General features: G+C 33.6%; 1 protein-coding gene across 4 annotated transcripts in view; it reads right to left on the minus strand.

The window, feature by feature from the left end:
- Positions 1 to 229: 229 nt before the first annotated feature.
- RB1CC1 (RB1 inducible coiled-coil 1) overlaps positions 230 to 13,771 on the minus strand; it is an 82,190-nt gene continuing 68,648 nt past the window's right edge. For 3 of the 4 annotated variants that reach the window (XM_069779330.1, XM_069779328.1, XM_069779329.1), the window contains 6 exons: positions 11,243 to 11,294; positions 9,859 to 9,906; positions 6,562 to 6,620; positions 4,608 to 4,744; positions 1,559 to 1,629; positions 230 to 1,209 (listed from right to left, as the gene is read on the minus strand). In XM_069779330.1, the coding sequence (XP_069635431.1) occupies positions 1,132 to 1,209; positions 1,559 to 1,629; positions 4,608 to 4,744; positions 6,562 to 6,620; positions 9,859 to 9,906; positions 11,243 to 11,294 (445 nt within the window). In that variant the 3' untranslated portion in view covers positions 230 to 1,131. The remainder of the gene's footprint in view (positions 1,210 to 1,558; positions 1,630 to 4,607; positions 4,745 to 6,561; positions 6,621 to 9,858; positions 9,907 to 11,242; positions 11,295 to 13,771) is intronic. The other variant, XM_069779331.1, reaches the window with a different exon arrangement.

The following is a 13,771-nucleotide window of genomic DNA, read 5'->3' on the forward strand; positions in this document are numbered from 1 at the left end:
ATCCATTTAAGATGCTGACAAAATTAATTTCTGTCTACTTAAATTCTTTATCATTACAAGGTAATTCTTGTAATTCCTGAACGTTGCTGAATATTAATGCCACTTGTAGAAAATTTAGGTATTTCTATGTAATGAAACTGCTGGAGGAATCAGAGACAAGCTGCAACAGATTAACATGAAATAAATATTATAGATAGTATTTAAAAGGCACACAAATACTTCAAACACATACAGTTTCAAATCTTTATTGTTTTAAAATTCTACATGTCTTTTACAATTACAATAATTTGTTACTTAAATGACTCTTGTATGGTTAATGTACAATGAGTTTTTTCCTGAAACTCAACCATGAAATACAATTTCATCAATATGATTTTTCTAAATAGATTAATACAAGATTTCTGTTTTGTTGGGAAGAACAAGTGCTTCACTTTGAACAAACGGCACAGGTGACTTCCCTTCAGAATCTGTGATCAATCCATCCAAAGTGCTTTTGAAGATTGCAGATCTAACTGTGGCTGATTTTCAAAATCAGCCTATCAAATTACAAGTTGTTTTTTTTTTTTAACATTAAAGAGCATTTTCATGTAATGAAACAAGTTGCAGTAGTTATTTTTATTCATCTACTGAGGCAAACTCATGTTGAAGAAAAATTATATGATTATCTGCATGCAATGAACACTCCTCTTTAAATAGCTGATGAATTTTACACATATAAAGAACCTGTTAAAGAGTGCAAGTACTTTGATAATGATTTCACAAAAGGACGTATGCTGGTAATAATGGTAACTAACATTTAACATCTAAATACAAGCTAATGTATATTTAGCAGGCAATTAACATGGCTTACAAGCCATGTTTCATGTGGTTGCCCTTTGAGAAAATGAACTCATTTGGTCCACACTCCTAAAGTTATCTGGGTAAAAAAATTGGAACAGTTAGGGCCAGAGTTTTTGATGAAATTCTTGTTTCTAAAATGTGACCTGTTAAAAAGTAAAAGCAGTACATCAATGACGTATCTTGTCACATAACCTCAGTATAAAAAGATGGCCTGGTATTTGGAGCGATGAACGAGCACTGAAGGACAAGTCAAAAAAGAATGAAGACAGAACAAACTAAAATTTTGTTGTGTTATACTTTCTTGTTCCATGGTACTGCTTTCACTCTGTAGAATTTTGTACCCAATGGAACTTTAAATCTGTTTTGTGCCTACAAAAAAAAAAATCAGATTATATTAGAAATGTGGGATTATTCCTCTGATTTTTATATTTTTAAGCAGAAACTGATTCCCACCCCTCAGCATTTATGAGACCCTTTGGAATCTGGCACAGTTCTGGGCAATATGGACACATCTACCCATGCCACTGCTCACTTACTCTTTTTTCTAGTTCTCCTTCTCTTGCTATTCACTGACTGAAAAACAGAGCAGGAATGGCAGAACCTAGAGCAATTTTCATCTCACTTATTATGCAAAGATAACTCTTCACAATTGTTACAAACATTAAAACTGACTTGTCTGTTAATTTTATCAGATGATTTTCCATTACTATTCCCTTACCTTTTTTGCCTGGCAATATTCCTTTTCCATCACTTTTCCTAGCACCCAAGGTCTCCTAGATGCACCTGAAGCTAAAGAGACAGTATATTTATTATTTTAGATAATCAGCTACAGGGTATTACATTCAATATGGTTAAAGATTATTTGCTAAAATGATTTCATTGAAAGCAGAAAGTCTTCAAAAACCCCCTTTTTTAATAAATTAACAAAATTTAAATAACTTCAGACATCGAGACAGGTCACTGGCATTTTCAAACAAAAAATTTTATTTTTCAGTTTAAATTTTGTTTTAAAAGTTAACATTAGAGGAGACAAAAGCAAATCAAAACTGAAATTCATTTAATGATTCAAAATTATTCTCATTAACCAAGCTTGACCTTTTTGGTCTGATTTAAGGCGAGAATTTCTTGAAGTATTTCAAAGGATAGAAACTCTTCTGTACTCAGCTATTATTATTGCCCTTACTGAAACATTTGATTATTTTTCTGTATTAGTGATGGAAATTAATTCCTCACAAATAATAATTTTAAAGCCCTACAAGTCTGCTAGTTTTGGTTGCAGTCTTCTGAGTACCCAATACTGTTCAGAAAGGAGAAAAGTGAAAGATCTTAATAATAAACTGACAGGTCAAGAAAGCAACAGTGGACATAAACAAACTTTCAGCTTCTATCCATTTCTGTAACAGTAAGGAAATGCATATTTGTCTTGAATTCCAAGAAATTCTATCCGTTTTACTTGCTTTGCTCTTTTCTATCACTAATCACGGCATGAAGAAAACATCAAAACAGACAGAAGGAACAGCTCACATATGCTCTGCATAATACTAAAATCAATGCTTTTCTAAGCATGACTATTTATGAGATACTGTATCTAGTGACTAGAACATGAGTCACACAAGAGCCAGAGTTTGAAATTTTAATCTTACCCTTCAAGATTAATCTGGCTATTGATAATGGAGCAGATTCCATTCTACTCCACACTCGTACAAATCAGTACAAAGCATTCATGTCTGGCCTGAATGCTCTACAACTAATATTTAAATTACAAAAAAACTTAAGTTTTTTTGAATTTGCTTGGCTGACAGACTTCATTGATCTAACAAAGATAGTGAGAAAGATGCAAGTTTTTTTTCCTTAGATTTGCAGATGAAAACTTCCATATCCCGAAGATAAGGGACAACACAGAAACCATGCAGTCCTCAACCAATTTCAGTGTTGTCATAGCATTCTAAGCGCTCTTAACGTAGGCAGAGACAACCTACAATAGCCTAGATCTCTGACACTTAATACTGTAGGTAGATCTATACGGAATTATTAACTTGATATGTACATGTTGGTACAAAAGGACAGGTTTAGATGCAACATTCTGGCAGCCCTTAAAACAATAATTTGCAGTACCTAGCTCCATGCCAATTTTAATCTATACAAATAATACTAGTGTTCTGGGTTTTATTCTCCTCACTTCCCTGATGCAGAAATAGAATCAAGATATGGTTTCCTGAAGTACTAAGCTAGGAACAAATGTGTTCCTAAAGCAAATGCTAAGTCTTCATGTTAGTTTTATGTGCAGTTTTCTCAAATTTGAGACTAACTCTGGTTAGCAAGTGGTAAGGAATGGAGCAAGCTAAGTCCATTTGAAAACAGACAGGTCAGTGAACTGTGTACTCAGCAATGTACAAACTAACATGGCTTTTACCTTATATATGTAAACCAACAGTAAGAAAATCAATCACATTTCACATATTTATATATGCACTAGTAATGCCACAGTTCAGAATATATTACATCTGTAAGAAACATAAGAGTTCTTCCCACATGTTTCGCAGAACACACATGGCACAGATCCTTCAGCAGTCTCAGAATTCAGTTAGAGCTTGGTGGTCTTCTGGAGACTACACGATTTTTTTTAAGAGCTATCATCTTTCATCATAACTGAAATCTACAATGAGTCTGCTCATTGAAAGCAAGTTGACAGCTTCTGACATGCAATAACATATAGGAACTCTTACTGATAAATTAGAATTAATACAAAATTTCCTTTTAAAGCATGTTCTTAGACATTTCAGCAAAGTTGGGAGTGTGGCTGGGTTTGCAGAACATACTACATGTGATAGTCTAAAGACGTTTACATGAATCTATTTCATGTAGCACATAGTTTAGTGCAAAGCATTGTTATTTTTCCTCATTTAAAAAAAGAATTAACACTTCAATTTAACTAAGTTTACATAGCTGCCAAAAACCAGCCAACAAATAACCTGATGATTAAGGGAGGAAAAAAGCAAATGTGCCATCAACCTGAACATAAGCAAAACGTACAGAAACTGTTCTCTGAAAACTTATGAGCCCTGCTAAACATCATTTAAATTGGGTGGAAAAACTTTGCCAGAAAAAAACATTGCTTGCAAATCCCATATACTGTGGTCTACATTCTGTTATTTCAGACATATATTTGGGTTCATAAATTTCAGTCACTTTGCAGAAGATGAGCTACAGAGAACAAATTTTATCCAAAGATAATCTTCAAAAACATCATAGAATCAGTTATGAAAAAATAAGAACAGAGCATGCAGTTTTGACAGAAATGTTACCGTGAGTTTTGTATTTACTTTCCTTGCCAAAGACATTGAAAACATAAATCCACATACAAAATAGGCCTGAGACCTACACAATTATGCATTATTATTCATGCTACTGAATAGCTAAGCAGCCTGATGGGAATGGTTTCCCCATGGACATGTTAATCTACTCTGTGTGTGTACAAAACTGGCATTTTCTCTCTGCCCCCTTTTTTTTTTTTTTACAGCTTACTTTGAAGATGCACATATTTTTCCCTATTTTTCCAAGATATTAACATCTATATCAATTTTTTATTTAAAATGTTTTGCCTTGAAAGATGTTTAGCATCAAAACAAATAGCAAAATCTACAAAAATAGCTGACAGCTATCTGTATCACATTCTTCTCATATTTATCACATATATTTATAAAATCACTTACTAAGGAGTGTTATTTGTAAGAGGAGATAATAATTGAAAGTAATCTGACACTTACCACACTCACCTGGTTTGAGATCCAGGGCAGCAAGAGATTCTGAGTGCAAGAAATACAAGGTTGGACTAACAGTAAATAATACATAGTTGTCATGCCTTTCATCCAAGATAATGAGAACCAAATCGCCAACCTGAAAACTGGAAAAAAAATAATCAAGGAACTTAACTAAAAAAAGCATAGAAGCTTAAAACTACATTAATTACAGTACAATTTTTTCCCCAAGTATTGCACAGACTGAGACTTAGTTGAACAGCAGCATAGATATTTCTACTTGTTATGCCAACTCATATACATTTTATATTTTCTGAAGTCAACAAAACACTCTACCTTTCAAAAAGTGTTTTTGCAATGTTCTACACTGATCAGCTCAAGTTATTATTTAAAGCAAAACTGTCCTTTTGAAAAAAATAAACAGAAGTATCTAACAAAATACTAATGTTTCAATTCTGTATTATTTTTATTCACCAATACTTATGGTAATGATCACTGTACCAACGTTAACACACACTCTTGATGTCTTAAACTGAAGTCAATTAGAACACAGAAAAATACAGCAAAACATTTATGTAGCTATTCAATCTTAAAATTTTAAGCACACAGGACAAAGAAGGGATGAAGTGTTCATCCTTGATTAAAGGGTTAAAAACAAAAGAAACACCATGGTGACTTTACATAAGAAGTTGCAAAAATCTGTTTCTTCCTGACACCAGGATAAAACACAAGAAGCCACCAAGTTCTCATGCCAAGTTTCAGCAACAGAATTCAGAGAGCTTTTTCTGTCTCCAACTTCTGTTTCGCAGTGCAAATGTGTTGAAAGTAAATTATTTACCCATTAATGAAATGAAGTCTAAAATAGCTACAAATTAAGCATTAGACCATGAGAGGGCTGTAAGAATGAATATTACTACTACTCTGGGTATGGGGGAGCAAGTGGCAAAGAAAGCAGAAAACTCTTTTCCATAAAAGGAGACTGCAGATACATAGTCATAGATAAATAAGTAAATCTAGAGAGAAATTTAGCTTATCTTCTTTAAAGTTCACTTTCAGATTAAATAAACAATACTCCAAGCTTTTCTGCCTGGATTTATTATAATGACAGACTATGCTGACTTAAATAAAGACATCTCTGTTGGACAGATGAATTCTTCTTTCACAACGTTTTCCTCACCAAAGACTACCAACAGAATTGCCAGAATATTCAGGTGCTCACAGGAAAACCTGATTCTGCACATACCGACCTTGTTACAATAAAAATGCAATTTGGTGTAATTCAGAAAACATTAAAGGAATAATCTGTGCTGGATTTCTTTCCAAAAACGTTTTTTTATATTACTCAATTATTGTCAGACTGATAAATTACTGAAGAACAGTTGTCTATAGCTTTCATGTTCTGCAAGAATTACTATTTCTTTTTCCAGCAACAATTCTACATGCAGCTGCTAACAGATTGATAATACCTAACAAAATATTTGAGTTAATTTCATTTCAGACTGTCAAGGTAAACCAAAAATTTTGAAGACTTCAGGAAGGTAAAACTTCTCTTCAAATATAATGGAGCACTACGCATATTCAGGATAAACAAGATTCCTTCTGATTTTTCTCAGCATGATTTCAAGAAGGTCACAGATAAACAAAAAGTAATCTAAAAGAAAGGAAGGATTCTAGAAGTCCCATGAGGTATTACCCTTATGAACCATGTAAGAAAGGTAGAGAATTCAAGAAAGCCACCACTACACAGAATTCATAAAGGCCTTTTTTTTGTTTAAAATAAAGGGTTTATAAAATTTGATTCATGCCCAACCAACGGTTCAATAACTGACAGCTAAATGTATAGAGTTGACCTACATATCTTTTCACCACAGATCAAGAACAGAAGAATTGTGACATTCTTTAACTACATACTTATTATTGAAGGCATATCCATCTGTTTATATGAAAATTAACATGTACTTACTCTCTAATTGCTATTTTTTCAGAATGTCTTGAGGATACTGATGACATGCTCTGGGACATCTATTAAAATAAGAGAAAAGCTATAAAGCATTGGCAAGCTATGATGACATGTACATTGCAGGTAACAATATGGTTAAGATAAATAATTTATTACTGATTTCAAACAGTGTCTATTTTTGCAGGTCTTATATTCACTCAAGAAAACACACAATTCTGTTATCCTGTTCTGTAGCAGGTTTGGTTGGTTGGTTGGCTGTAGTTTCGGTGGTTTGCAGGGTTTTTTTTGTTTGTCTGTTTTTTAAATAGCTACCTTTGAGTATTAAATGTCTTGTGTAACTGACTTCTCCCTCATTATTTAAAACTGAGAAGTGCTTTCCAGATCAGTGCCAGTGAAGATTTGTTCCGAACATACACAAGACCTATAATATAGCTGCGCACTCTAACACAGAAGCCACTGGCATTCTACAAAAGGCTGATGGTAAAATACTGGAGGGCAAACATGTCTATTGCAGTTAAACTCTGGATGTTGAACTCGATATAGTCTCTCAGTTTTACTAAGGACTGTCACTCAATCTAAAGTTTACTGTAATTGATAGAGCAGCACTCCCTCACATAAAACTGCAGTCAAATTTACTAAGACCAAACAAAGTCTCAATTATGTAAGGCTTTGGACATAATTCTCATCTCTATATGCACGATATTTGCCTTTAAATCTGTTTAATTCATACTGGCACATGAACCAACTTCAAGAGAATAAACTAGATGTAAAAATGAATATAAGTGTACATACACTTTCTACAGTAACTGTGATAAATGAAAATGGTCAACGCTACTTTGTATCTACAAAGGGATTATATAGCCTACATAAATGCAAGTAGACATTGGAGCTGATCTGATGTCAATGTATCCATTTCATCACCCTTTGGTAACTTCCTTAAAGAAGAGACAATTTGTAATTGCCCTGTAGAAACTCTAACAAGAGGTCCTGCAGTTCTTCTATAGGTTCCTACTTCCTGCACCGTTTATACATGCTATTCAAACCTAGATTACTCATACTTGAAGTTTAGCACATGATTTTTCATCTGTAACTCAAACATTGTTACCTACAGCATATTTCCTATTGTCAGTCTTCCTCCCCACTTCTCCGGAAACAGTATCAGCCTGTCTTAATATGAGCTTGAAGCCTATTCCCAGCTTGTTTTCTTAATTTCTTCAAAGAATGAGCCCCAACTGAATGCAGTACAACACAAAAACCTCTCAACTTCTGATGACATTTTCAGCAGTTTTCTTTATGGGGCCCAACTTCATATCAATTTTTGTTGTTGTTGTTGGAGACTACGTTTCTTTGACTTATTCACATTGTACTTCTCTTTCTTGAAAAAGTTGCAGCTAACATGAAAGTTGTCAAATGTGTATAATTTGCTTACATTGCTCCCAAAAGTGTTCAAGAGTTCTCTTCACGTTAGAACCAAAAATTTTCTCACTGTTTTTTAAAAGTGGAATGTTAAATTAAAATGCAAACTAGCTTGATTTCTGTATTTTTCATTAATTTCTAAGTTTTAAGAAAAACACAACAAATTAGAATGTTAAAAATATTTCCATTAAAACTCAGTAAAGAAATTTTTATGGAGTAGAGTTCTAATAGCCTTTACACAGAAAAAAGGTTCCCTTTGTCAATAATTCATATAAAGTAACAAAAATCCTGTAATAACACTCCTGGTATTAAAACGAGCTCCTTTTAATTTTTTTATTGCTTGCAGAGGTAACCCACAAGTTTTGCTGCAAAGGTCAGGGATCTGAAAAGATTTTCTTTTATTGTGCAGCACCCCTTCTGGGTTGCTTATTTGAAGTAGCTCTATAGAAATAAATATTGATATTTAAGTGCTGATGTGTATTTCAGCTTTAGAAGTGTATTGGGAAGGAGGGGGAGGAGAAAGAAGGATGAAGAGAAAAAAATAAAATAATTTATTTCATCTATGATATAATTAATTTATAAGTAAGGAATTGAAAAGATATTATGTTCTTATGCCCATTTAGAAACCAATTTTCAATTGCTTTAGACACCAATGAGCTGCCAATTTCTCCTACATGGCTTGGTATTAATCATAGCAACAAAAATAATTTTATATTTGTCTTGTACAACACCATGTTTTCTTCAATTTCATTTTACTCTGAGATGGCAAGAGATCAAGAATTTAATTCAGGAAATCTACAGAGAGGTTTAGGAGACTGTCCAGTATGGTTTGAGTTGTATTGTAAAAACTACACTGAAATAACTTTTGTGCACTTCATTGACATTCTAAATAAAAAAATCCTTTTCTAAAATATGCTTTTAGGTGTCTTGCAGTCCTTTCTTATGCCCCGCACTAGCAGGGTTATTATGTACAGGTTTTAATATGGAATGGAAAGTGTTTGGAAAAAAATTGCAATTTCGCACCTGAATATGTAGCAGGAATAAATTATATAGTAAATTTCAATCTTATACCAGACAGAAAAATGGCAAGTCCTACTGGAGAAACTTATCAAACACTTTTGCTCTGAAATGTAACTTGCAACTACACAGATATCAGTTCCTACCAAACTCCTGGATATCACCTGTCACTTAAAAGTGAGATCTCCATGGCCGGTCCAACGAATAAACTACCAAAGGACTTGTCTGTTTTCTATACACACAGTAATTTTTTTAAGACTTAAGGTTGAGACCTGGCAGCAAGGATAAACTGTGGATAAATAAGAGGAGAAGGATTCATAGCACAGGAATCGAGGGAACTCTGTCACTATATTCTTTTTCCTTTCATAGGCATTGACTATTATTTGAGTGTTTCAGTTTAAGACGATGACTGTTTGTATTTCCAGTTGCTAGGCAGAATTAAAAAGTTTGATGCCTTACAAAAATGACAGGTGCAGTTTCTAATCTCCAAGGTATTGTTAACACTCCTAATTATGCTTATTGTACAAGCATATTTACATTCTTGTAAACTGGCCTTCAATCTACTGTTGTTGAAAAACTGAGCCATGGCACCACTGAAATTTAACTCCCCGTACCCCAAGCCTGGATGGTCTGTGTTCTTTGGGAGTATGTCTCTTTCTCTCCACTCCTGTGAATCTTTTCCATGAGAACACTGCTAAGTTGAGATACCCCTGAAAGGTTATCAGGTTACCTGTTTGCCACTTGCCTTAATGCTTAAAACATTTTGAATTTAATAAAAACACATTTTTAGATTTTAACAAACTTAATATTTGTAAACTTTTCTTATTTTTTAATGAGACTTAAAACATGCACTGCACAAATACTTACCAATCTTTGATTTAATCTCTTATTTTCCTCTTCTTTCAACTGCAAAGTCTGAAAGAAAATCTTATCTGATTATACATTTTTTTAAAAGTTTTGATATGACCAGAGACAGACTACTTGTACAATATACATATTTACTACAGCTTTCATTTTAAAACAATATCAAAACAGCTTTTGAACAAAGACATGTAAAAAAATTTGATGTCTAGCAATTAACACAGTGCTACAAACCCCACTGCTATACTATGCTTATCTCCATACTCATCCTTCTCAAGTTAGTGTCATGGTTTAGAAAAACATTTCACTGATAGAACAGCAAAAGAAGTGTAATATATTACTATTTTATAGCTTCTACCCATGACAAATCCTTTGTAAGCAGATGACAGAATAAAGCATGTTAAGTGCTTCTAGTCAGAAACATCCAGCCACTTGCATCATACAGTGCCACAATTCATTAACGAAAAACATTTATGTTCTCTAACTGATCACAGAGTTTAGTCTAACTGATTATAGAAAGCTGAAAGCTAAAGACACTATTTTTTTTTTAAAGACAACTTTTCAAGGTAAGAAAAAGGCAACTGGAATGGAGTTAGATATAACTAGATAGTTAAAAATTACTAGAATCTGAAAGATTCCAGTATACTAAGGGTTAATCTAGCCTTTCAGCAAAAGTAACTATTTCATCAAAAATGTTCAATTATTCAGTGTACATTGAAAGCTATGCTCAAAATAAAAGTTGTAACAGAAGTGAAAATTTAAGGTATGTATTTGGAAGAAGCAGCTGTGGCGACGTAGAAACTTACAATTCTAGCCTGTAGGACCATGACAATTGCTTCAGAAAACTGTAACTTTAAGCACATTCATAACAAGTGTGATTTCACTTTTTACAGAAGCAATACTGTCAAGATTATAATGCACCCCAGGTAGAATGAAATGGATTTAAGTAATAGCAGCCTATGAGGAGAAATTATCCATTTCCAAGAGAAACAGGTAAATCAATCTTAATTCCTGTCCAGCTGCTTTGGATGCCTTAATTTGAAAAAGTAATCAAAACTTTTTTTTGCTACTGAAATTCCCTAGATCAATGACGTGTCACTCCTAAGAAGAAATATTACACCTGACTCATTCATACTAAAGCCTACATAAACAGAATAAACAAACTTTAAGCTAAGCCAAATATAATGTATTAATACTTACTTTGAATTGCTTCAACAAATTATACTGATCCGAAACAAGTACAATGAAAAACCATTCCCTGGAATAGTATTTATAAGCCTTGCAGATACTATATTGCATCAGAGTATATAATTGACCACAGCACAACTGCACACATACATATTTATAAGTACTTAATTGTAATGCTTAACCGCACAAACAATCTACTCACTCTTTCTAACAACATTATCCTCTGTTTTTCTTCAGACATATGGACATTTTCACTAAAAGAGCAAGAAGAAAATGGACAGGTTAAAAATGAAATTTCTTTTCAACAAAAATTATTTTTCCCACCCCTCCATTGTCACTCAGTGAAGAGTGCCATATATTTGCTAGCACAGAGGGAACAGCACAGAAAGATACCTTAAGAATCAGCATTGACATTTCTGGAAGATTTGGGGGGATTTTTTTTCCTTCTTCTTTTTTTCTTTAAACCCAAGCAGCTGCTTTGTTGCAACAAGCTAGTGAATTTTCAGTCACTGATTAGTTTATAGTTACATGGGGCCATTTCTGCATATTTTGCATTATGTTCAAAACCTCAGGATGAAAGATACAGCTCCAAATGCTTTGGCAGTTAACCCTCGATATTGCAGTTCAGCTCTACAATGTTGTATTTTCCTAATCTTTGTAGTTTAAAGGCTCTGTGCCCTGGGACTCTCTGGTAGAACGTGAACTTGCTAACCGTCTCTGTTCATCTGAGAGATAAACTGAGCACTGGGGCATGATAAAATAATGCTAACACCCTAATAAGGAATTTCCTAAGGACACAGAGAGTAATACCTGATACAATTAAAATACAGTTTTGAAGACAGGTTAATAGGGAAGAAACAATGTATTTTGTAGTCCAAACTGATTTGGTTGGAGAAAGAAAACAGACAAGTTTTTGGACATATAGTCCATTCATCCAGTCTGACAAAACATGCTATAAATCCAAGGAAAATGCCAAGTAGAACTAACAGATTATAACTGAGCCATGCTACTCATTCCTTCATTTCAGTTAAAAGGCTGCTTAGCCTTCATGTAACAGGAAGAAGTCAACAGAAACCTGTAATAATTTCTGCCTACTTATTTACCTGACTTTTAGTACATTGAGCCAAAATTTTTTGTTCCCATGCGTATCTTCAAGGTTTTTTTGTAAACCTGCCTTGAGAGTTCAGAACTAGAATAATTACTGTAAGAAATAGTTCTCCTTCTAAAGACAGAGTATTTAACTGTTTTATTGATTATCAGTGCAAGTTTAGTTTGGTAAGCAACAACTGTTTTCATCCTTGCTTCCACAAAGTTTAGTGCACTGGGCATATTATTCTCGGTTAGGCAGCATACATTGTGATAGGCACTGATTAAAGTGAATGCAAGTATATCTAACAACTCTGCTTTTGCTTCTCTGGCAAAACCTCATTCCACTTGTGTGTTTCCCACTCAGGGTCATCACTTCTGTGAGAGATAAGCAGAAGTCTGGGATTGTTCAAAAAGCTAGTGGCACAAAAGTGAGAAAATGCATAGGTTGCAATTGCTTAATGATCTTCCACAAAGATTTTAGGTGAAGGGGTAGCAACCAGGAGCTTTACAGTCAGTTATTCTGCTTTCCTTTCAACAACAGTAAAAATTTGCAAGCTGTATCAAGTGGGTGATTCAAAGATGCATCCAATTTCTTCAGGTAAGTGTTCTTAATGAGCAAAAAGAAACCTTTAATCATATTAGGGGTATAATGAAATTCATCTGGGATTCTAAGCTTTTTCCCATGCAAATGAATACAACATTATACTGTACAGTTCTGAAACAAAATCAGACATATTTCGAGAAGCCTCAGAAACAAGAGAGAAATAAGAGCATAAGAACTTTGTTTTATTTTAAATAAGATGACGAGATCTGTCTTCCCAAAACATCTCATTGCACTGAGGTAATTAGAAATAAGCAGGTTTGCTGTTTATTCAGGGTAACATGACATAGCCTGTGATATTTATCAACTTCACAAATGAGAAAGTCTACGGAAGGATCAGGAGAAGAGAGGAAATCTGACAATGTAATCATAATTGAGGTATTAAAAGTCTATTAAAAAACTACTGCAGCTGTAAAAGCATAACAGAAAAAATTCCACGTGACTGCTAATATTTAGAAGTGCCTTCCAGTTCAAATCCAAATTTCCTTAGACATTGCAGGAAAGGATCCTAAAATGAGTATTCCTAGTATAAGAGAATTAAAGAAATGCAATCTTCTACCACAAGGAGGTAGAAAGTGGTATAGCATGAAGAACAGTTCTCATAAATTAGTAAAAAGTACTAAATGTTGACTATTTCAGTTTTCTTAGGCTGCTATAGCAGAAATATACTCATACTGTAGATATTTTATTTTTTCCAGTTTTCCCCAGTCTCTATATGGAGTTAAAAAACACAATTGGAATGCCTTGGACAAAACTTCTTCACCCTTTTTTCTTGAGTTTTCTTCCAGTAATCTATTCCGAATAGATTCTCATACTGCACTAAATACAGTAATAGCTGAGTATCTTCTAGCAATGAGTCCTATTTTAATGCACATACAGCATGTGCTATTCGTTTTGCCTTACTCTAGTCAGAAAGTACATATAATAGAACATGCTCATTTTAGTACAGAATTTTTAAGCCTAAAATTCTACATTTGTCAAGAGAAATTTAAGAAAATTAAGAAAATTGAAGGAAATTAGGATTTTTGCATGCATCATCAC

The sequence above is a fragment of the Haliaeetus albicilla genome, chromosome 3 (assembly GCF_947461875.1).
Source record: "Haliaeetus albicilla chromosome 3, bHalAlb1.1, whole genome shotgun sequence".
Taxonomy (NCBI): Eukaryota; Metazoa; Chordata; class Aves; order Accipitriformes; family Accipitridae; genus Haliaeetus; species Haliaeetus albicilla.